Here is a 25,360-nt window from a genome sequence, read left to right on the forward strand (position 1 = left end):
AAAAAAAAAAAAAAAAGATATCATTCTCTCTCATAAACAGCTATTCTACTGGTCCCAGATGATAGGGCCCCAAAATATGGTCTTAGAGAATATGTATGGAATTAAATAAGTTTGAGAGACAGGTTAAACAATATCAGACAGATTTATTTTCACAAAATTCTCCAATTTTAATCAGCTACTGTGTAGTGAAATCTCCAAGATTGTATATAATACACAGCGATTTCCAAGTTCATTTGTTCAGGGTGTTTTGTTGTTGTTGTTGTTGTTGTTGTTGTTTTGTTTTTAATAGAGAATTGGGTCTAAATGGTCAAGAACCTACTTTGGAAACACAAGGTAATGGGAACATTTTTGGGGTCTAATTAATCCATTTCTAAAAACCTATACTAAGGAAATGTTTGGAAATATTGAGATTTACATACCACAGAGCACATTGTTTATTCTAAAAATATGTAAATAACTTAAATGTTCAACAATAGAGGCATAGTTGAGAAAAGTATGGCAATCTCTGGAATGCCCCACAACAAATAGTGATAGATGTGGTATGTGAATGAGTACAAATTGTGACGTGTTTCAACTGTAAAAATATGGATTAAAAATATTTTTATAAATATTACAACTATGCAAAGAAACAGGTCCATAGAAGGAAGCATACCAAAATGTCAACATTAATATCAATAGGATTATGACATTGTGAATGTTATGTATTTTCTTTTTATTCTGTTACCTATCTTCTTACCCCCCTCATTTTCTGTTCCATGCCTCCACTGAATAGAAAAATATAATGCATGAAGTTTAAGAATTTGATTCTCCAGAGAGATGTTATGGTATAGTAAATATAAGCTTAGGCAGTTATTGGCTTCATGTGACGAAACAATATAATCTTTAGAACCCCAGAAAATGTTCTGAGGTTCTTTACTTGCCATCTTCAGGGTGCAGTTCCTAATTCAAAGATTGAGAACATGGCCCTAACTGTGGTGGTGGTGGTGGTGGTGGTGGTGGTGGTGGTGGTGGTGGTGGTGAGGGGGTCTGATGTCTATCTGATGTCTGCTTCCTGTGGATCCCATGTGGCTCTGAGAGGTGTTAATGCCAGGTCAGCCGGTGCTATCCATCTCACCATCCAGAAGGGGAGGGAGAAGATATGAGGGCATCTGAATTAATTTCAAAAAGTCTCCTTCTAAGTGGTTCTCTAGAGACTGGGTCATTTCTGGGCAAGGAGGGTGGAAATGGAAATTAAGTCAGAATTGCCTTGGGCATTGGTGGTTGGTCAGCTCAGTGGCTTTCATCTTTGTTGAGTTTGCTCCTTTCCCTTGACTACTGTCTCTACATTTTACCTCAGTCTGTTGTGTGCAATGTTAATTAATGGGACCAGATAGTTGTTGGTAGGTGGCTAGGCAAAGCCATCTGTCCCATGGGGAAACATCTCTTGGGCTTCATTCAACTGCCTGTGAGCCCAGAGAGCCATTTCATCATTACTGAGACACGCTTGGGAGAGGTATGCACATTAGTTAAGTTTGCAGTCTGAAAATTTCGGGTCTGAATCCCAGCTCCATCTCTGGGAGTACTTGTTTGGCCTTGGGAAATTACTAAGCTTTTCACACCCTTGATTTCACCATCTGCAGATTGGGAGTAATTCTCATAAAATTATTTAAAGGATTAAATGATACAACATGTGTCAAAAGCTTAATACGGTGCCAAACAATCAATAACAGTAGCTAACTTTTGTTATTAGCTACTGGGACTTAAAAATACTACTCTATTTAAAATATGTGTTTCTTTAAATTTTTCTAAAAGTCCATAAAATGTTTTTATTAATAAAAATCAAAATTAGGAGAGCACTACTCTCTTTTACAGATAAGCCAGCCAGGGAGTCATTTATTATTTCCTGTGAACGACTGGGTTTTGAAACTCCTTAGATCCAACATTCATGTTGGTAGTATCTGCATTTTGGTAATCCAGCCCCCAAGAATTCCATCCAGTTAGTGAGGCAAGTTATTCCTTTCCTGAAACCATGCGGGTCCCTCTAAACTGAGTTCCTGCTCTTCCTCTGTTTGATTTCTTAAAATAGTTCCTGAAGATTTTAACCACAACTGAATCAAAACTAACCAGCCTGTAATTTCCTGGTATGTCCCTATGGCCTTTCTTTTCAAACAAAACACACGCAAAATATGGCATTGAGTTGGCTGATTTCCAGCGTTTCAGGGTTTGACTGGAGTAAGCTGGAAAATGTCTGTGAAAGCTACTCTCATTTGTCTTCCTTACTCTGTTGAGGAGGCTCTGAGTTACTTGTAGCTATGTTATGTTGTATTATCAAACTTATTTATCAGGTAATTTTAATTTTGAATAGTTTTAAGAAAAGTTTACCAAATACTTTCTGTTCATAATTCTTTATATCCTCTTCCTCTTCAATTTTTGTACAAAAGGACACGAGACAACTCTATGACACATACAAGCTATAAAGAGAGAGCTGTTCTTTTATATAAAAGGTGTGCTTTCTAAAAATTTCAAGAGAATATGGGCTGAGTATTTGAATTTATAAATTAAAACACAATATATTTGGATTTTTTTTTTTTTTTTTTTTTGTAAAACCAATGCAAACATTCTGAACTCAACTCAGAGGCATAAAACTAGTTTGGCCAATTATTTACATGATGAATGATTTTTTGTATTACAGTCATTTTTCTTCTACTTTTAAAAATGAATAGATGTTTTCTTTAGCTAAATTCTCAATGTGTTTTGTTTTTAAATAAATGTTCATAATTGATACGTAACATAAAAGTTGGAGTTAAAAGAAACAAAAATGTGAGTGAAAATGAAAATTCCAATAAGTAATTAAAATGTGATTCAGAATAGAAACTAAGCAATTTATCTTAAAACCATGATGAACATTCTGAGAATATGTGTGCCCATTACATTGTTACTCTAAATGTTTGTTTCAATAAATGTTTGTTGAATTAATGAGTTGAGAACAGATTAGTAATGATAAAACTAAAACGGCAAAATAAATGTTCAGATAATGACGTAAGGAAAATTCATTCCTAAGCAAACTGCTCTCTTATTAAAAAACAAATAATAAAATCTAATTTGAGATTTTCATTCCAAAGCAAAACACCCTTATTAAAATTTTAAGAAATAATAAAAAATCTAACTAATTTAGGATTATTTTACAAGAGGCAGATTCAGAAATTCTGAAATAATAAAATATATTTACAGAATATGATATACATATTTGGAAGTAAGTGATGGGGAGTTATATTATATCAAGTAGATAAATGTTTTCAAATAGATTGAACTTATTTCCTATTAGAGGCTGGCATTTGTGTCCTCCAAATTCCCATGCTAAAGGCTTTGAAACTGTTCTCAAAAGTCTCTTTCCTTGTATTTTTTAAAATATTAATTAGCCAGCAAGCTTTCTCGCAAAGCAGAAAGCAAAAGCAATGCTAAGCATACGCCAGAGTAAAGTGTTCTAAGTTATTCAACTTACTGGAGTCTAAAATAACATCTTCACTGTATTTGGCAATTGAAACTATTATTTGTCATAGTTTTAAGAAAAGTTTTTATCTATTAAAACAGGATCAAATATATAGTGATGTATCACATTTGTTCTCCTGGGGAAAAAGAATAGGAAGCTACTTATATTAGATATTTTTGTCCTTGCCTTCTCCCTAACAGTTTCTATAATTGTCACTATGGATACTTTTAATGCATTTATTCTTAAAAATTCAATTCTGAAAATTAAACCCAGAAGATAGAAAACAATCTCTGGTTGTGCAAAAGTAAGCAATATGATGTGATTAGCATTTGAAAGGAAAAACCTATATAACCTTCTTGTTGTGATTCAAAAGCCCAAGCTTCAGTTCCTTGCCTTGGAGGAATCACAGAATCTTGTCCTAGGCTCAGGAAAGAGGAAGAGGTTGAGTAAAGTCTTCTTTTCTTTTCCCTTTCTTTATTCATTTTCTAATGTACAGCATGATATCAGTTTTACATACTTTATTTTTCTTTCTGCCAAACCCAGGGCTGATAAGCATTAACCTCAATTGTTCCAACTGACCTCTTAGGCAGAGTTGTTGAAATGAACATAGATTACATCATTTTGCAAACAAGTCCTTTCATCTCTCCTTTCTAAGAGTACTTTCTGGAGAGTATTCTATTCCAATCAGTTTTCATCAATTTATTTAGCACCTACTCATATGGTTTTGACTCAGAGATTTGGGGGCTGGTGCACTGGGGACCCAAAGTTAACGAAGATGTTAAATTGGATTATGTAATTGTTGGCTCTTAATTGCTTAGAGTTCTCTTACTAGGTCTAATACATTTTTCCTTCAATATTTGGAGTACAAGCCCCAATTCCTTGTGACTTGCATATTTTCAACAAATGAATTAATATTATTTCCCTACCATTAGAATCTCATAACAGTATTATTATAGCTCACAATTCAAAGACTTGCTGAACAAAATAATAGTGCAAGAATATTATTATATCATTGCATGCTTTAAAAATTTTCCTAAGCAACCAAAATATTGTTTATTGTTACTTCAAGTTTGTTAGCCAAAATCAGTAAACTACTCCTATAAAAAATAATTATTGACTTAAAATCGGTGGCAAACAAGTAAATTGACACTTTTTAGCATGCTATTTATAGGTACTGTGGGAAAGTACAAAACACATAGAAAATGCAGGAATTTTCACAAGACTTGCAGTCTACTTTTTATGATTCAGATTTCCATATGACATTGGAATTTAAATAGATGTTACTGTACTAGTTTCAGATTTCCAATTTTTCTTCTGCCAAGTCTTAACTTTCCTGAGTATTTCTTAAGGTACATATCTTTTGTACATGATGGAAAGAGCTTCAATAGATGGAAAAGTATAACATTGACTGTATTCATATGAGCAAAATTTTCCTGGAGATAGAATGTGCTACACTAATGGAGGCTATATGGGGAATATCTTTGAAAAACTTAAAATCCTTACATTGCAAACAGAAAGTGGTATTATTACTATTATTGCTGTCTACAATTATCCTGTCAAGAGCCCAATTCAAATAGGAAACCCAGATGAGGGGGTCTTGTAAAGGTGAAGAAGGTATTATTGGGGTGTATTCACTTTTTTCTTTTTCTGTTAATTGATTCTGCATCTTCCACTTAAGATCACAAAGAAATGACATGCAAATTCATTTCCTATACATATGTGCATGCACACAAACACATACACATTACACATGTATATACAGAAGAATTTGGCTTTCCAAAAATAGTTCAGCCTCACTTGGAAAATTAAGAAAAGCATTTTTATTTTGAGAAATAATCATTGCAAATAGATTTGAACCTGGCATCACTTTGTTAAAAGTATCTTAGAATATTTTCAGATGCAAATGTGAATTTTTAAAAAACCATCGCTTTCTGTAGGCAAATTAAATTTAAAAAATCCACATGTGAATAAATTATCAGATGTTTGATATGAAAATTGACAGTCACTTTATTATGAAGGTGCAGACATGCCTACTATTTTAATAGGCATTCCTCAAATCAGAATTAACTATTTAAATTATTTTATATGATACTCAATAGGATATTCAATAGGATATCATATAAAATAATTTAAATGGTTAGATTCTGACTTGATAGTTTTTTTCCCCTTTTATACATTTCCTTCTCCTAACTCCCATTTCCTGAATTCCTTCCTTGCTGCAATTATATAAATATACTAGCACAAAAACAATCCTTAGCATTTGTTCTTGATACTGTCATTTTCATATGTAGGGGGGATTTATTTTTAATGGATTCAACCTAATTCCTCTAATAGAACTGTGGATAGCCTTTCCCCTAAGAAGTAGAAGTGACAGCTGAATTTGCCTGGTAACACTTAATGGTGGCTTAAGAAGAAAGGAAGTGCTTCTGTAAAAACCTGGCTCAGTTTCATTCACTGCTTGTCCTCTGTAGATGACCTACCGTGCCATACGGTACCTTCTTTTCATTTTCCCGTCTCTGTTGGTCTTTTAATTTAATCTGGAGAAGTTGGAATTTCAAGAGTTTTCCTACCAGTGGTAGGGTTAAATTTTCTCCACTGTCCATAATTGTTTTCGCTGCCACTAATACCTATGAAGAAATATAATTATTAGGAAAAGTGACATTTTATAACCTTTGCCACAGTCTGTTGATTAAAAGAAAAAGGGTATTTTATGTTTTGTAATATTCATCTTACTGCTAAGATAGATGCCTTAATAATAACCAAAAAAAAAAAAAAATAGACAAGAAAAGAAAAAAGAAAAAAAAAATACCAAATGCCATCGAGAGGGGCATTTACCCTCTACTTTAAATAGATTGGGCAGCCTGAATATCAACCTTTCCCCCCAATAACGTAGAGTGCTTCCCACAGTGGTGTTAGACTCAAGACTGACTTCCAAAGAAGGTCAGGGTTAAGACAGACATCCATTTTGGGATGACTGACGGGTCACTTTCAGGGTACAGAAAGTCTTTTGTTGTTTGGCATAGCCAGTAGTCCAAACTGTCAGACTTTGACTTATTAGGACATTATAAATTAAACAGGGTTTTTATAAAAGTGGAAATGACTATGTTAGCAGTCTTTTATTTCTCGGTGACCAAATTCAAATGAAAGATAAAAGCTGCTTGACACAGAGGTGCCTTACGAATGCTGCTCCCCCCTTGGAACTTAATGTTGATCCTGTTGGTATGCAGCCTAATTGGGGTGAAACAAGGTTATTGAGTTTTCTTTGGGTGACGACAGCCACTAGGAACATACAGCTGTATTGTCCAGATGTGGGCCACTGACAGCCTGTTTTATGAGTGTGTTTTTTACAGCTTGTTTCCCCTAAATTTCACACAACTCTCTAACATCTGGGCCCTTTTCCTTGGAGCCCTATAACCACTTTATTTACTGCAAAAAAAATAAAATCACGTAAAATATACCGTAAAAGTTGTTACGTGTTTCTCTTTATTCATGTTGTCTCCCTAATAAAGTTCACCTCTGCCTGAAGGACTGTCACAGGAATAATCTAGTTAGAGTATTTTTCAGCTTTTGTTTTTAAGCGAGCATCATATTTATTTATAACCTTGGGATGAATTAGGTGTTACTAAAATGTTCTGACATGGTCCCCCCACCCCCGCCCCCAGCAGTCATTCCTTGGGGCGCATATGGTGTCAATTTCAGGCCCAGAGTCTCAGACAATGACCGCGTGCACTGCATCTTTCGGGCTGTGTCTTGTCTGAGGTTTCCACTGGTTCTTGGTCAGGGCTTTCTATGACTGGTCCAGTTCCTTTGACTTTCCCCTTTGCCAAGGGAAATAGCGGAAAGAGGGAGGTGTGTATTTCGTTTCTAACTGCAGAAGGCCCTGTGGATTATCATGTGCCAAAATGTAACTGGACCTCTCAGAGACCACAAAGGGGTTTCCCAAATTGCATAGCAGAATAGGAAGGCAAGGGGAAGGATTCCTTCAAAACCACCTTTGCTAAAAACCAGAGGAACAAACCAAGAGTCAGAAAGCTTTGTGTGTGTCTAAGTCGGCAGTCTGCAGAAAGCACAGTGCTTTGCTTTCATGGCACTTCTGTGTCTGCTAACAGGATTTAGGGAAAGGGACATGATATCTGTGATTTCTGTGAGGGGGAAAACTAACAGGACACCTGCAGAACCCCACCATTTAATGGCAACCAGATTCAAGGTGGAAGGGAATCCTAAGGGGACCACATGTCAGGCACTCACTGCAAAATAAAGTCTCTGTGGCTTGATCCAACCCCGAGAGTAGACATCAATATTTGGTTTGAAATGGAATTTTTTAATACCAGCTAAACAGCATGCTGACAATCAGGCTGCTTTGTGACATCTGGTCCTGAATATTCAAATTTGAGTTCTGAAAGCTCATGGCAGCCTAGCATGGAGTGATTCCCTATACCACAAAGTTAATGACAGTGTTGAAGGGAAGTCAACCCTGGAGTGGGGTACCCAAGAGAAGTTGTGGAGTCTTTTCTTCTGATGATCTGTGAAAACAGGATATTCACCTGTGCTGGGGGAACGGGAGCTTGGGTGAAGGCTGCCTGCAGTCATGGTGATGGATGGGATGTCTTTGGAGGTGTTTTCTATCCCCTTGTGTCCAGGAGTCTATGCATGTTACCTGACTGAGTTAAAATGCATTCAAAGTATGACAAAACATACCCACAGAAAGGTATTTTATAGGCCAGAGAAGCTATTTCTTGTCTGTTAGTGTTGATCAGAACAGAACTGGGATGGTTTAAAAGTAACAGTGACATCCTGCCATGATCTGGGGACATAGGCTATGGAGAATGTCACTGGTATTGTGGGAACCTGTGTTGTCCTGATGTGTGGACACAGAGGGATTGCAGGGGGCAGGGTGAGGTAGCAGTGAGGAGGGTGTGGAGAGACTCTTCTTCCTCTCAGATAGCCAGGGCAGCCCACATGGAGGCCAGCTTGCCCATTAGCAACGGCAGAGGCTCGGAAAACCTGTCCTCCCCATGGCTGCGCCAGTGAGACTTGACACCCACAAATGCCACTTTTTAAAAAAATTTTAATTTTATTTGTTTATTTTCACAAATGCCACTTTTGATGCTGCAATGTTGAGATAACTAACAAAAATGAAAGTCTGGACTGAACTAAAATCTGAGACTGGAAATGTCCATGATGCATGGATCATATTCAGGAGAGGCAGACAAAGAAAGAGGTGTTCAAATTAATTTCCATTGAAAATATTTTCATCTCACACCCCATAATTCATAATTCCACCTGGTCAGTAGTTTGGTCTCAGATAAAAAAATACAAATTCTCAGGGGGATCTTCGCAAACGATGTCTTTAAGGGAATTAAAAATTGAAGAAGAGATGGAATTTAAGAGTAAATGTACCTTCTCACACAACATTCCAGAAGAACTTTCCCTCCCTGGGCTTACTTGTATTAATAAAAGGAAAACAATCAGACCTTCAACCTGCCAGCATTGGTAGTTTGTCCAGTGTTTATAGTCAATGTGCCTGAGTGAGTGTGTGCACATGTGTGCAGTACATGCAGCAAGCTTCCAAAGGCGAGAGGTGGGGGAAGAAGGGCACACGGGAAAATGGTGAGCTGGCAGTGGGTGGGGACTAACTGGACAAAAATCTGTTTCCCTAATTAGGCAGAAATACCATCTTAAGTGGGTTAAAGCCTGGATACTCGTTGGGCTAAAATATCTAGTAAGTGTGCCTGGCTTGAGTTAGAGACTAAAAAAACAAAAACAAAAATAAAACCCCCACTAGTCTTATGGGCATATGGGACTCATTAAAATGGTGAAAACTTGCCAGGTAAAGCCTGAGAGTCCCTGGACCTCCTCAGGTCAGGGAACCGGGCGGAAGGGCCTGCCAGGACTGGGGAGGTTCTGGGCCTAGTGACCAAAGGTGGTCTGTTCTGAGAAAGATGGCTGCAGGAAAAAATTAAGTCTCAAAGAGCGTAGTTGGGGAAGAAAGACCTGTTTATTGTGTGAAGATATTTGTTTTGTAGGTATTCTCTTTCTCTTAGAATGTTTGTGATTCAGAGTACACTAAAAATGATTTCCTTGGCTGGGGTTCCGGTCCACCCACACACACTAGTACCTTCTCCTTCCCCTTTAAACCAATCCTTCTCCCATTAGTAAGCACAAATGTCTGCCTACCCGGTGCTTAGAAATTCTTCACACAGAACTTCTATTCATCTTGCTCCCCTTACTGTGGGTTAACATCTGCACATCAGAGAGAACTTTCAACTTTCTTGGGGCGGGATTGGCTTATTTCATTGAGCACTTTCGTTTCTGGATCTGTCAATTTACTGGCTAATGTCATAAAGTTATTCTTTGTATGACTGAGTAGTATTCCATTGTATCTATATACAACATTTTCTTTATCCATTCATCTGTTGAAAGGCACCTAGACTGGCTCCATAGTTTAGCTGTTGTGAATTGAGCTGTTATAATAGAACAGATAAACGGGAATGAAGGGAAGGGAGGAGGAATAGGAATAGGAAAGACAGTGGAATGAACTGCACACAACTTTCCTATGTACATACATGAATACACCACAATAAATCTCTACATCATGTACAACCACAAGAATGGGATCCCAATTAGGATAAAATGTACTATATGTTTGTGTTATTATGTTAAATTGTACTCTACTGTCATGTTTATCTAAAAAGAATAAATTTTTAAAAAGAGAAATGCTTCACACATTCCCATGAAAACCAATGGATGGATGGATGGATGTGTAAATGGATGGAAAGAATGGATTCCTAGGAGGATTTCTGCCTGATTTTCCTGGTATGCTTGTAAGGAAATACGGAACAGCCTGAATCATTGCTTAATTTGCTGCACATTCAATTCCAGGTGAGTTCTGAGGATGTACAAAGACCTGCATGTCTCTTGTGGAATAGGCTTTGGTGATGGAGAAAGCAAAGTGTACCTGTGTGAACTAAACAGGGGAAGGTGATAGAAGAGCAATAGTCTGGGAGAAGATTTCCCTCCAGGAACTCCAAGTAGCCACCAGTTCCCCTAAAAGAACCTTTTAGATTCAGAGCCTTCCTTGAATCCCACTGGCCTACTGGGGTTTGTTGCAGTTAACTGTAATAATTCCCAAAGTCTGACTCCATATTTAACCCATTTTCTTTGGGTTAATGACTTTGGATTGGCTTGGATACATAAAGACCTCAGCAAACAGGAGCAGAATCCATAATCTAGAGCTGATTCAGTCCAGACTAGCACAGGGTGCAGCAAATCAGCTTTGACACAGAGAAAATGACTTCTGCTTTTTTTTTTTTTTAAGTCATATTCTTTTAGGGAGCTCATCTCCTTAATACATTATTGATTTAATAAAGGAGGAGTGTTCTCATTTTTCATTAGTGAAAAGAAAGTATACCCCAACTCCTTCCACTATCCCTCTTCCTAGAAATCATCCATCAGTGTTCACCAATTCTTGTGCACTCTTCCACAATTCCCCACACATGCCTAAGCATATGTATGTACATCCTTTTTATGTTTTGTACTAATGGGATGATGCTATTCATATTGTCAAATGATTTGTGGCTTGTGCTTTTACATAAAAACATAACCAGCACAGCTTTCTGCTGGTGGGTTTTGTTAAGTAGTTATTCTGTAGTAGACAGGAGAGTCTTCTCTTGTGTGGGTGTTTGGCCATTTATTTAACTAGTTCCTGTTGACATATAGGCTATTTTGCTTTCTATTAAGTGCATACATATTTTTGTTGATAGCTGTTTTGTCCTCAACAACATTAATGAAAATGTCTGCTTCCCCATCCGCTGATCCACATTGGGCATTCTCTAGCTTCATTCTGTATTGGTGCTGATAGATTTTTCAGTGAGGGTGGAAATTTTCTTTATCTATACTGTAAATATGGTAGCGACTGACCCTGATCACAGGTGTCTATTGAGTAGTTGAATATTGCTAGTGAGACTGAGGAACTGAATATGTCTTCTTTTTTTTTTTTTTTTAAATTGATTAAGATTTAAATGCTACTAGTTGCTGTTTTGGTCAGGGTAGAGTCTACATGATGGTGTAAAGTTTTTTTTTTTTTTAATTATTTAAAATTAGGTTTATGTAATAGTCCCATTATGTTGTCCCTTTAATTTTACCCCCAAACTGAAAGCACCATCCTTGGCAAATTTTATCATGGCAGGAGATGTTTGTACACATTTATTAAGACTCAGATTCATATAAGTGCTCAAAGTGAGAAGCAATGAGAATCTATGGCTCGAAGGCTAGGATCATTGCTTATGGTCACTCAAGAAATCTGCTCTTGAATGAAGGTAACTAATGGGAGTATGGGGCAAAAATAGAAGAATGCAAATTTTTCTCTGTACACCTCTGTACACCCCTTCTAGCTGCCCAATGCCATTTGTTTTCTAAATCCCTCTTGCCAGTAAAATGGAAAAGATTTAACTTGATGACACACTTTGAATGAAGTTTATACCAGTGGGTTAGCTGTATTTCAAGATTTTGTTCTTACTGTAGAATAAGAGGGACAAGTGACTGATGAAATTATTTTAAGCAATAAGTAATAGATGTGGTAGTTTAAAATTTAGAGTAGGAGGTAGCTCTTCTCTCTAACATATAACTTAACTGCACTGGAGTCCAGCTGTGAGGGTGAACATAGTTCTGGTTTTTGTGGTGCCTTGGTTTCACTGCCTGGAGTTGCCATCATATATATGCCAGAACTAAGTTTTTCAGGGAAAAGACACTTAACAGAAACTGGAAGCCTCCTTTCAGCCAGAGTCAGAGGAGCTCAAGACCAGAGAAAGTGTGTGGGTGGCTAGGGCAGACTCTTCCGTCTGTGAGAAAAAAGTAAGAAAACTTGCTGCAGGGTGTAAGAACCGGGGCCTGTCTGTGCATGATGTGTGTGACCTGTGGAGGTGTGATGGATCACATGTGGATATAGGTTTCTACATGCATGTGTGTGCATGTGCATATGTGTGCACAAAATTTATCTTTGTGTGCAAAGCTGCCCTCAGGGATAATTAAAAATTTTAAGATGCTCTAAATCTAAAAATACTGTCAAAACCTGATATTTGTGCCTGTTGAGGAATTAATTAAAAAAAGAAGAAAACTAAGATTTTTCCATTAGCACTTTAAAAATAAATACAGATGACTATTTACCACTTCTATCTCTCTGGAGAACATAAGGTATAATGTTTATCATTCAATATTCATCAGGTTAAATGTGCACAGTATTCATTATTGTAAACCAGGTCTGTAGCCCACCTTCAAAGTTCATGGCTTAGGTAGTGTGATTGTTTGCTTATGCACTTTGCTTTTGCCTTATATTTGTTATATCTGCTAATGGATTTAAAAGTCAGACTAATTATTGCCCCAATGTGCATGTGTTTCTGTGTGAACAAATTTATCAGTGTTCAGAGTGGAAGGTTACTTTCTGTGGGCCTGATTCTACACATTTGATGAAAAAGGTGATCTGCAAATCATTGAAAAGAGAACATTTTATGTGCGATGTGGGGAATTTTAGTTCCTTTGATACAAGGGGTGATGGGCTAGTTGCTGAAGCCATTAACTGCTTGTGTGCAACTTGGTGCAAGAGTACAGGCTGTGTTTGTACTTCTATCTTCCCGAACATCACAGGACAGTCTTGGACAAAATATTTAATACTTTAAGCTTCGGCCTTTTAAAAAAGAATCTACAGCAAATCTTCTCAACAGGGGCACTATTGACATTTTGAGTCAGGTAATTTTTTTGTTTGTAATTCTAGGAGCTTTGCAGGATAGTTAGTGCAGTTGTGGTTTCTACTCAGCAGGGATGACTAAAAGCATCTCCAGAAATTGCAAAAGGTTTTCTGGGGGTGGGGGCAAAACTGTCCTTTATTGAGAGCAGAAAGATTTATAGGAAGAGAATATGAATATTGCTAATTTCACAAGAATATATTGAGAATTCAATAAGACTAAATGAAGATTAAGCAGGGTGAATGAATGATATGCATGGTAATCCCTCACTCAAGTTAGCTCTTACTGCTATCCAGACATGCTGGACAGAATTGGAGTCTTTGAAGACCTTCTAGTCCAGGTCTGAAGATGAGAAAAGGTCAATACCCTGAAATGTATACCAGTGGGTTAGCTGTATTTTGAGATTTTTATCCTTTTTATAGAGAAAGAGGGACCAGAGATTGATGAAATTATTTTAATAAATAATAGATGTGGTAGTTTAGAATTTAGAGGAGGAGGTAGCTCTTTTCTCTAACCTAAAACTTAAAGCACGGGAAGCCTGGATCAGTTTTGCAGATGAACCAGTAACTTTACTTTGTTATCAGCTGGTAGGAAGGAACCTGGCTGATACTTTCATTCACCCTTTGTCTAATCAGAGACAAATCAAGATCCATGTAGAGAAGGTAGAGATAAAAAGAGAGGGTGCAAGAAGATATTTTGTTACAGAGCTGTGTACAAGGCAGAGAATGCGAGGAACAGAAATCATGCTATTCTTGATCTCTTCTAAAAGGTGAAACAGGAATTTTATGAAGACCGTTCTGCAATTCCATCCGCCTCCTTTCTGGGTCCCTCTGCTCTCTTCCCTCCTTCATTCCTTCTGCATTTATTAAGTGCCAACTATATTTTAGTTGTTGAATTACTTGATCCTTTATGCGTCTAGTCTATCCAATTCACATTCTTTAAGTAATGAATAATTTCCAATGAGGCTTAATTGGAAAAACAGCTGGGAGGATGAAGGCAGCAGAGAGAGAAGGCAACAGAGGGAAAGAGGAAGGAAAAAAAAAGAACATGAATGACTGAAACATATTTTCTCACTCCGAGAAGAGGAAAAGAAAATAATCAAGCAATATTAAACTGTCTATACATAAATTTAAAGGTGACAGAAGATACAGGTTCCTATAGATCATGATGTCTGTGTAACACAAATGGAACGTTATGAAAGCGTTCGGACCACAGCTTGGTGAGAAGTTCGTAATGATGATAAATATCCATAGCAGGTGACTTCTAGATCATTTTCAGCTGTCCGTAATTAAACTGGTATCCATCTCTCCACAATGTCAGGCCTGTAAAATAATTCCAGTCATTGGACCCCTTACATCTGTGCTGAAATGAAATAATATTTGGCAGTAACAAGGAGTCACTGAAACTAAATAAACAACCCCTTTCAAGACTACATAAAAGTTGGTAACATAATAACATTTGACAGGGATTAAGACCTCTTCGGGGCTTTAAGGAAGTTTCAGAAGCAGCAATAACAAATACATGGAAGGTAGAACAGATCTCTGCTGTAACAGACATGTATAATTTGAAATGTAATGAATCTCCCAAGGGAGATGTGTTTTGAACATCTAGTATGTGTGTAGTACATGTCAAAAAGCACAAGCCTGGTTTAGAAGCATTTGTTAGGCTAACTCTAAAAAAGCAAAGCTGCCTACTTATTGAGGAGTGTTTGGGGTTTTGTATACCTGCAAAATGTTTAGAGGCACACAAAACCGATATGATGAAATGTACAAGAATGACATACAAAGTGAAGGCCTTTCTTTTGGTGTGAATCAGCAATGCATGAATCTATTACATTATTATGGCGATTTCTCTTTAAGATTGTCATCTTTTCTTTAATCCCCAAATGTTTCCAACCCCTCTGAAATCATTCTTGGTCTTTCAGTTGAAGTGACCATCTCCTCTCTGAACAACCTACTTACTACTTTTTCCTGTTTCCTAAGGGATTTCAATCTCTCTCCCAATGGAATCATTTGTATGCAGGGTTGGTCTTCTCTACTGTCTCAAGGGTCAAGTCCTTTTTCTGATTCATCTTTCTAAATCCTCTCATAGAATATAGTGCTCATGTAGACATAATGTGCATTCAGTCATTCAATAAATCCAAGAATGGTCTTTAGAGTTATTTATTGCTAGGCTTGAGGAGAGTGTTTTCGAATGATCATAGCTACAATTACAAAGCTCTCAGGGTACTGACTGCGAGTAGTAGTGGATTCTCAGACTAACACGAATAATTACTCAGCACACACCACGTGTAAGACAGGGACTGTTGAAAGCACTTGACTTATTCTAACCCATTTAACCCTCCCCTGCCCTCTGAGGTGGGCACTCTCATCACTCCATTTTATTAGGTGAGGAAACCAAGGCCTGGAGAGCACATAGATAATAGTACAGGGGTGATTTTTTTTTTTTAAGTTCTCTTCCTAATCACTATATGCTGTAGACTCACAACGGGCTTCTTTACCCTATAGCTGGAGCTACTGTGCTCCTGCCAATCTCCAATTTAGCTGCAGGGATTACAGCTTTATAGCCCACATTTTTGTATTTTGTAAGAGTCCTGAAATACTGTTACCACTCTTGTTGCCCATATCTAGTGCTTCAGTTTCAGATCATTTTTTTTTTTTTTGAGACAGGGTCTTGCTAAGTTGCTTAGGGACTCATTAAGTTGCTGAGGCTGGCTTTGCACTTGCAATCTTTCTGCCTCATTACAGGTGTGCGCTAGTGAGTGCTTCAACCTCAAATCACTGAGTGGCTTCTTTTTTCTTGAGACCTTTCTTCAGGATCCTCAGTTCTGATAGCTCCATCTATCTTTTGCCCTTTATCGTAGAAACCACCCAGGCTGACAGCCACCTCCATTTTCTAGCCTCCTTTTCCTTCTTGTTAAACCCAAATCATTGTTAAAACCCTGCTTTAAGTTTGGGATTGGTGACAGAGACCCTGCTTGTCACCGATGGACCTATGCTGCCACTGAGATATCTGTGTATGGCTGGTTTCTGAACTCCCTGCCCCCAACACTGGCACACTACAGGTGTCACTTGCCATTTGGTTTGGAGAGTATGCCTCACTCCCCACATTGCAGGTGGCTGGCTGCTCGTCGTCTTGCTCTCTTTCTGCCTAGAAGAATCTGACTTTTCTCAAGGCATTTATCCTCCTTCCACCCAGAAACAGCTAAATGGGTAGAATGGTTTGTACTAAAACATAATACTGACTTCTCTTGTCCTTGACTGGGTCAGGATGTGCATGTGACCTTGTTCAGCAGGGCTGGAGGGTGGTGAAGACTGGCTTTCTGGGGCAGCTGGATCTGGCTTCCTGGGTCCTGACAGAGCTTGGGGAAGAGTCCTGAAGAACGGGATTCCTGCGGCCACCTTTCCTCCATCAGGGAGTTGAAGCCACCTCAAAAATGAAGAGAGGATCAAGGGCACTGCAGGCCAGTGGGGCTGCAGCCCCTGTCTCTGAAGCCTGCTGAGCTGCTAGATGAATAAGCCAGTATATTCTCTTATTATTTAAGCTGGTTTTGATTTCTTTTAGGGCGGGGTTAACTTGGAAGCAAGGTGAGAAAGTAGATATGGATGTGGAGAGATTTATTGCCTGCAAATTAATAGACATTTAAAAAATTAACCGGTGTGATTCCCAGACCAGCAATGTCAGCATCACCTGGGAACTTGTATAGAAATACAGATTCTTGGGCTGCAGCCCAGAGCTGCTGAATCCCAAACTCTGAGGGAGGGGCCCAGCTGACTTAAATAAGCCCCTAGAAGCATTGCTTTATTCCTGGTTTCTTTTGTGGCCTCTCATAATAATGTATCTAATGCATGTTATCAATTTTATCTGAGTCCCTCTGCTTACTCTCAGTTAAGGGACATCTATTTGGCTTTATTATGATAATTATTTTTAGAGTCACCAAACCCTCCATTGGAGGGGACACTCTGGGGTGGGGTGGGATTTCTGCTAATCCTGCGAGGTAAAGCAGATGTGCAGTGTGCCAGTCGCCAGTCCTATTTTCGTATTTTCCTAAGTGCTCTGTTCCTCCACAATTACCAGAGTTGCAGTGTTCTCCACCAGGTGGCGCCCTTCTAGGCTGTGGTCACTGCCTAAGTAAACTATCTGCCTATCAGGAGGGCTTGTTCTTTTGAGTTTCCATGTTCTCCCTAATCTCATTAGTTGGCTACAGGGTACATGCAGGATATGTCTCCTGGCTGCCTAGCGAGGAAGTTCTCTGTGAACACACGGATGCTGCGATTTCTTGTAGGACAGTGATTCTGCAGTGTGCCCTGTGGGCCACCCACCACAGAATCTATGGAGCCATCCTAAAGATATGGATTCCCTGGGATCTACCCCCATAACCCCAAGGTCAATCTATAGAGGTCAGGGCTTAGGAGTGTGACAGTTAATAAGCATTCTAGGAATTCCTAAATAACCCTGGAGTTCAGGAACCAAGGTAGAGGTCATTTACATATCAACAAGAGGGGGTCTAGTTTCAGTGCTAAAACTGGGAAGTCCCTGGCACTCAGGACAAGGGTCACTCTAGGGCAGTAAGTGCTAGGTAAGCCATCTCCAGGCTGTCAGATCTACAGTGAAGGAACATCATCAGCCTGACGGTCCCCTTGCTCTGTTGTCCCCAGTTCTTCCAGCTGTCTGCTGGTGGCCTTCCCAGAGCCTCATGTTCACCCTGGTTTCTGAGCCAATCCTACTGAGGGCAACAGAGGTGGCAATGTTCCTTCTAACGGGTCATCTCTGATTTGGGATCCAGTAACCTGGTAATAAACCTTCTAGTATGATGTGCATTATTTGGTGCATGTTCTTTGCCGGGCACTCTGCCAGATACATTATTTCACTGGGTCAGGGATTAAGGCACGAGCCCAGGGGCATGTGTCAAGTGGACTTTAAATGCAGCACCGTGATTCTAAAGTCTGCTCTTCTAACCAATGTGATTCATGTCTGCCTCTTTTTCCCAACTTCTAGAATTGACTGATATTTTCTCCAGGGAGCTCCTTTCCTAGACTGAAACCCCCAAGGAGCTATGAGCCAGGACACCAGTTTACACAGTTCCTTAGGCTCTCAGTTCCTTAGGTTCAGACTCTGAACCCTACCACTCCAGCTGCCTGGTCGAGGTTTCTGTCCCAGCCCTTTCTGTGGAGTCGAATCAGTTCCTACATGGTCTATCTCTCCAGTTGCTTTCCTTTCCTATCACTCCTTTCTAGATGCACTTCCTTCTGGGTGTTCATGAGTATGCTCAGGGCCTTTGCACATGCTGTCTCCTCTTTCCCTCCTTCAGAGTGTGGATCCAAATATCATCTTCTCAGTTTTGCCTTTGTGGATCACTCTACTTAAACCAGTAACCCTCTTCCCACTTCCCACCCTTGTTCCCCTTTTCTCCATAGTCTTGTTACCATCTAACATAACACATTATCTTTTTTATTAGTTTCCTTCCACAATTAAAAAGTGATTCCCTCAAGGACATTAGCTTTTAGCTATTAGTTTTTATTATTCTGAATTTAAAACTTAAAACAGAGTAGGTGCTTAGTAAATAATTATTGAATGAATCAACCAGATGGCCATTAATTTTACCAGTTGAATCTCCTCATGAACTTTTTCTTTTTGTCTTTGCAGTTCCTGGGGATCAAACCCAGGCCTCATATATGTCAGGCAAACATTCTACCACTGAGCCATGTTCCTAGTCCTTGGATCCCCTCCTGTTGTGATTCAGCCACACCTGGATTTTCTAGCTGGTCTGGATCAATTCTGAGTTACCTGGGGCCCTCTGGAGGGTGCACTGCTGAGCTGCTCACCCTCACACAGAGACTTGTTCTGCAGTTGGACTATCCTCGTGGGGAAATCCTGGTGATGATACAGTCCTGGTCTTATTCCCTTTTTGCCATCTAACTGTTGAGATGGAACCATTCTTGGTTATGAATGAACTTGGTGCATATTTTAAGGATCTGCTTTTTTCTTCATTAATCAGACCTTTACAGAGCACCCATTGCATTCCAAATACTGGAGATTCAGAGACAAAACAAGTAGGCCCTGCCCACAGTGAGCTCTTGATTGAGTGGAGGAAATGGACTACAAGATGCCCAGGACATGTGAGCCGACTGTGCTGTCAAGGGAGGGTGCTGAGCCATGAAAGGTACCTCATTCACACCAGACCAATCAGCAATGTTTTCCTGCAGAAGTTACCCTTCAGGTAAGGTCGAAGGACCAATGGACATGGCTGTGACTGAGGCTAGGTGATGTGACATGAGGGGAGAAGAGGCAAGGGCAGAGTCGTGGGCAGAAGGGTTGAGGCCAGAGTATACATTTAGGAAACTGGAGAGTGGTATGGGTGTGGGATAGGGGTGAGGTTGAGGCTGGAGGGAAATAACCAACAGTGAGACCACTGGGGGCTTGAACAACATGTTAAAATAATTTTGTTTTCATCTTGAAAATCATTTAGAGACTCAGAGAGTTTTGACAGGTGAGCCACAGATCAGCTATGTGATCTTTTTGTGAGCTTAAGCATCTTACTTATCTTTAGCGACTGCTCATACACAGTCAAAAAACAAAACAACAAACAAACAAAAAAAACCCAGGCTCTAACAGATGTGCTGGTAGCCCATGACAAATCTCAAACCCTGGAATATGTACTTCAGAGCTTACAGTCTGGACCTTGCCCTCAGCATTGGCTGTGATGAGTTCCTAGCATCGGAGGCATGCATTTTTAGTACAGATATTGTAGTTGGTCCAGAGTTTATAAAACAGAGATGACATGTGCCTCTGGGTAAGCAGGCAGGCAGTGCCTTCAACCTTGACCAGCAGGAAAACTGTTGGGCCCTTCCAAGTGGAGAACGAGAGTTCATTGTAAACAGTGATCTTTTTACTGGCCCAGTGAGCCATATGTCAATACTGTGAGGCTGTATTTCTCTGAGGTTAGGCTCAAAAGAACCTGGGTGCTTACTCAGCCATAAAGAAGGCTGGAATTGTGGCGTTTGCCAGTACATGGGTGGAACTGGAGGCTACCATGCTACGTGAAATAAGCCAGTCCCCCCAAACCAAAGGCCAAATGTTCTCTCTGATATATGGATGCTAACACACAATAAAGGGTTGGGGGAAGGAAAAAAATAGAAGTTCATTGAGGAATGAAGAGAAGGGAGGGAGAATGGGAACAGGAAAGAGCAGAATGAATCAGACATCACTTTCCTATGTTCATGTATGAATACACAACCAGTGAAACTCCACACATGTACAACCACAAGAATGGGATCTTATTAGACTACGTTACACTCCATGTATGTATAATATTTCAGAACACACGCTACTGTCATGTATATCAAAAAAGAACAAATAAAAAATTTACTCAGCATTTGGAAACAAAACAAAACAAAAACAACAAAAACAATTGGTGCTTGTTCGGAAGATGGAAGATGTATTCTTGGATTCTCCTGAAGAGTCTCCTGATCCCTATCAATGGTACTAGAGTCTGGATTCAGCACTTTTAAACAGCCCCAGGTGATTTTGAGGCATACCACTGTAGGACCACAGGCAGGAAGAAAAGAGGAAAGGTTAGAAAAGGGAGGTGCTCACCCTGAAGATTTTCCTGCAGCCACCCTTCCCTGACTCCCTGGTCTGAGATTGCTGTCCCTGGTCCCACTGCCATAGACCCTGTTTACATGTCCCCAAGGTTCCTCCTGCCATGGAGCCTCAATTAGCAGTTCTGCACATGCACCCTTGGGCCCTGGATGATGGCTGGTCCTGTTCTATGACCCCTCATGGCACCTGAAGTATGTTTTGAAATTACTTGAGGCAAATGTTACCCATCCTGAATTTTGACAGTAGAGAGTCCCTCCCTTACCACAAAGAGTCTGAAAACAAAATTACATAATCATTTCACTTTAATAAATTCCATACTCACAGAACATCGCCAATAAAAACACGACTAAATGTCCAACATTATAATTTTTGCTTATCAGGTTGACTATGATTAAAAATACAAAATCAAAGAGGGTGTGGTTAAATTGGAACTGTTAGAAAGAATGTGGATTGGCACAGACTGCCTCCAATGAATTTTGACAATGTATGTCAAGAGTTTTAAAAAAGATTTATATCCTTTCAAACAGTAATTCCAGTCCATGAAAATTTTTCATAAGGAAATAATCAGAGTCGTAACTATTGGTAAACAGCTAAATTTAGCAAAAGGGGAGTGGCTAAATATATTATTGAATAGAAACATGCTTTCTATTATATATATATGGAATATATATTTAGAAAAATGCTGACATTACAATATGTGGAAAGGACATGATATAAAACATACAGGATTTCTATTTTGAACAAAGTGGTCCACAATTCTGAGTGGTGGAATATCCCAGATGCTTCTTAAGTACCTGCTTACTACACGGGGCTGGGCTTTCTCTAAATTTTCCAAGTTTCCTACAATTAACATGAATTGTTATTATAATAAAACAGCTAATGGATTCTATTTACAACGTACATGGTGTGCAGCACTTAACTGCTTTTATCAATGCCACCCCTTCCACCTCCACAGAATTCTTCCTGTGCTCTTGTTCCAGCATATTCCTCCCCTGCTCATGGTCCCCCTGTGCTCCCCATGCCTTAAGGATGAAATGAACACTCTTAGCAGGGCACAGCAGGACCCTTAATGACCTTGCCTTGACCCACCTGTCAAGCCTTTCTCCTGGCTGCTCTCTCCTATTCATGGAGGATATGTGCCTGGGGAATTTCTTGGTCATTCCATGCCTTGTTATGTTTACTTGACTTTGCCTGGGCTGAGCCCTTTGCCTAGAATTCCTCTCCTCTTTCCTTTCTTCATAAATTTCCCATTCAGCTTTCAAGCCTTTTTTTAAAAAACAAACTAAAAAAAAAAAAAAGACCTTTCCCTTATAGAAAGAGGGTTGGGATCCTCAGCACCATATAAAAATAAAGGCATTTTGTTGTGTTCATCTACACCTAAAAAGATAAATATTAAAAAAAAAACTTTAGAAAGATGCAGGCATTTCTCTGTGCAACCGTGGCACCTTTCAAAACTTCTTTGTTGCCCTATGGTAAGGTGACTGTTTTTCATTAGACTGAAAGCAGGTTGAAGGCTGGAATTAACTTTGTGATTGACACATGGTAAATGGCCAATAAAATATGTGCTGAATAAAATAATTAGCACACAAATCAGATCTTCAGCAATGCTGTGCCTTGTAAAAGGGCACCCCGTGATGGGCAGGTGGGAGCTGACATCCAGCCAACCCTCCCATCCCAAACCAGGCTTGCTGAACGTCTGAGAAAACAAGCGCTGCTAGTTCACTAATTTTAGCAAATGACTGGTGTCATGGGAAGTGTTTACTGTGCCAAAGCTAAAGGGGGACTGAGCTGGAATTACAAGAAAAGTGTGGCTTGTTGGCTCCAGGAATGGAGGCCCATGTGTTCGGTCCTGGAGCGAAGCAGATCTGCCTTGACACAGAAATCCCGGAGTTCACAGTCACTTCATAATAATACCCTGATCAGGCCCCACCCCTGCTTTTCATCATCTTTTCTCAAATACCCCTAAGTCCCACATGTTTCTAGAAAATATCTGAAAGTAATTTCTGCCACTTCATATTTTTTCTTTTCTCTAATTTGGTTTATTATTGCATTTTGCAAGTTTATGCAAAGTAGTATTCTAAAAAGAAGTTTTAGAGATTTTGTTCTCTCTCTCTCTCTCTCTCTCTCTCTGGCATGGGGAGTCATGTGACTGACTAGTAAAACCTAAACCCAAATTCCTGGGGACAAATAGGTGCAAAAAGAAGCTTGCATTTTGCATTGTGCCTTTAGGGATTTTAAGACATTATTTGATTAATAATACTACTAAAGAAAATTCCCGAGTTTGCTATTTTGTTTAGATGAATGATTTTAAGCAGGTTGAAGTTCATTTTCACCTTTTTTTGCAGGAATGGTGAGTTGGAGAGTTTGAAGTGATAGTGAGGAATGGATTTGGAGTCAAAGTGACCAGTCTCTGCCATTGTTAGCTACAGTCAGTATAGACTGTGAAAAAAATATGTGCAAGATATGCACAAAGAATTCTTTATTTAGAATACTGACCACTTTGCATAAAATTATAAAATATAACCCTAAGCCAAAAAGAAAAATGTGAACTGGTGGAAATTAATGTGGGATATTCTCTGGAAGCATTTAGGACCTAGGTGTATTTTGAGAAAAGACAAAACTAGTGTGGGGCCTGATCAGGGCATTATGAAGTGACCGTAAACTCTGAGATTTCTGTGTCAAGGCAGATCTGCTTTGCTCCATAGCTGAACACATCGGCCTCCATTCCTCAAGCCCATGAGCCACCAAAGTTTTCTGGTAACTCCAGCTTAGTTCCTCCTTAGCCTTGGCATAGTAAAATCTCTTGGAGACCCTTTCCTCTTTGCTGCATGACAATAGCAACATTTAGGTCTACTTTACAAGGTTGCCTTTGGGATCAAAATATGTCCTAGTATGTGAAACTATTTTGTAGTCTGTTTAAAAAAATGAGGAAAATACCATATTTCAAAAAATCTTGATTCAGAAAAGACTGACAAACTGAGTGAATGGAACAAGTCTGGTTTTAACAAACTGGATCACAGTTGTACAGCGATTGCTTCTGGTGACTTGCATCATTGCCCCAAGCCTCTGGCCTTTCTACCCCTACCCCACTCTCCCTCTACACATGTACAGGATTCAGCTTTTATCTCTGACAAATAAATGCATGCTGAAAGGGCAACGGATATAATGGGCTAACACTCTGAAAATGCAGTTTCATTTCATTTAAACCAGGGTTTTATGGACATTGTGCCTGAATTCAACAGGCGGGTGTGGGGGCTATTTTTGGACAGGCAGAACTTCCAGCACCTCTTAAATCACATCACACGGCAATTCCCCGCTCCACCTACACACAGGGCGGGCCTGCATTCATAAAACAGGACGCTGGCCCGGGGTGAGACTGAAAGACTCTTTCCCCATCTGATGACTAATATTTGTCTTCTGCCTTCAGAAGGGGAAAGCACTACATGCAAACCTCACCAACAAATTTTCCCTTGCTTGCTCCAAAAAAGGGAAAAGTGTGTGTGTGTGTGTGTGTGTGTGTGTGTGTGTGTAATCCTCCAGTGATTGGAGAATCCTGAAATGAACCTCTATAGGAAACCCCTGATGATGTTCTGTGGATGATTTTGCATGGGAAATTGAAACAAGTTGGCAGGAAGAAGAATTCTTTCTGCATAATTCAAAGCAGACATTTTACTAGAAGAAAAGCAAATCAGAAATTTGCTGTCAGTCCTTGAAATTTTATTAGTTACAAAAAAGTAATATATTAGCCCCTTGCATTAAATCCAGACAGAACCTATCCTTTTCTTTCTTTGCCCCTCAGTGGTGTCCTAAAATGAATCTCTGAGCAGTCACACAGGACTAACTCCTCATAAAGGGTGCAGGACTCGGTGGTGGCCTGTGACTGTCACATGTTACTGCACTCCGCTCTGCTTCACTGCAGCTCCAGGGGTAAATCAAAGGATAATAATAAGATTTGGGAATATCCGAAATGATTAAGAATTTCTGATAAATAGGATGATCTACTTAAATATTTCCTGATGTGAAAGCATCCGTCCAGGTAGATGTTGACTTTTTCATATGAATTCTTGATAAAGGCTAAATCAGGACAACAATAAGCTTTATGGTTTGGGAGTGTTTGGAGCAGCACAGTGTACTCTGCAGAGCATCCTACTGGCCGCGCTCGCCATCAGAGTTCTATAGATTCAAACAGTATGAGCACTGTAATCCAAATAAGTAGGAAATTGAAATATGAACTTTAAAGAAGGAGGTTATTGAGAAACTTCAGTTTTTCTGGTTAAGAATTTTCTATGACTGGTTTCCTATTTCAGACTACTTTTATGCATGATTATTTTTTTGTGTGCATCTCTTGAAAGAATATATAAATCATATTTTAGGCCACTTACATTAACAAAGCTTGAGGATTTTTTAAAGGCCAATCATATTTGTGAAATAGACGAATGAATAGATTTGCATATATTAATATCGATGTGAAATTTACTTCTTCAAATTAGCATGAAGTGCCTCTAATATTTACCATAGTTTTTCAATAAATGTAAATGAATTTCCATCC

General features: G+C 39.2%; 1 protein-coding gene across 4 annotated transcripts in view; it reads right to left on the reverse strand.

Moving 5' to 3' along the window:
• Spag17 (sperm associated antigen 17) overlaps nt 1-25,360 on the reverse strand; it is a 221,680-nt gene that overhangs the window by 154,954 nt on the left and 41,366 nt on the right. For 3 of the 4 annotated variants that reach the window (XM_048814581.1, XM_048814579.1, XM_048814578.1), the window contains exon 4: nt 5,950-6,096. In XM_048814581.1, coding sequence (XP_048670538.1) covers nt 5,950-6,096 — 147 coding nt within the window. The remainder of the gene's footprint in view (nt 1-5,949; nt 6,097-25,360) is intronic. The other variant, XM_048814580.1, reaches the window with a different exon arrangement.

This window comes from Marmota marmota, unplaced genomic scaffold (assembly GCF_001458135.2).
Source record: "Marmota marmota marmota unplaced genomic scaffold, marMar, whole genome shotgun sequence".
Lineage (NCBI taxonomy): Eukaryota > Metazoa > Chordata > Mammalia > Rodentia > Sciuridae > Marmota > Marmota marmota.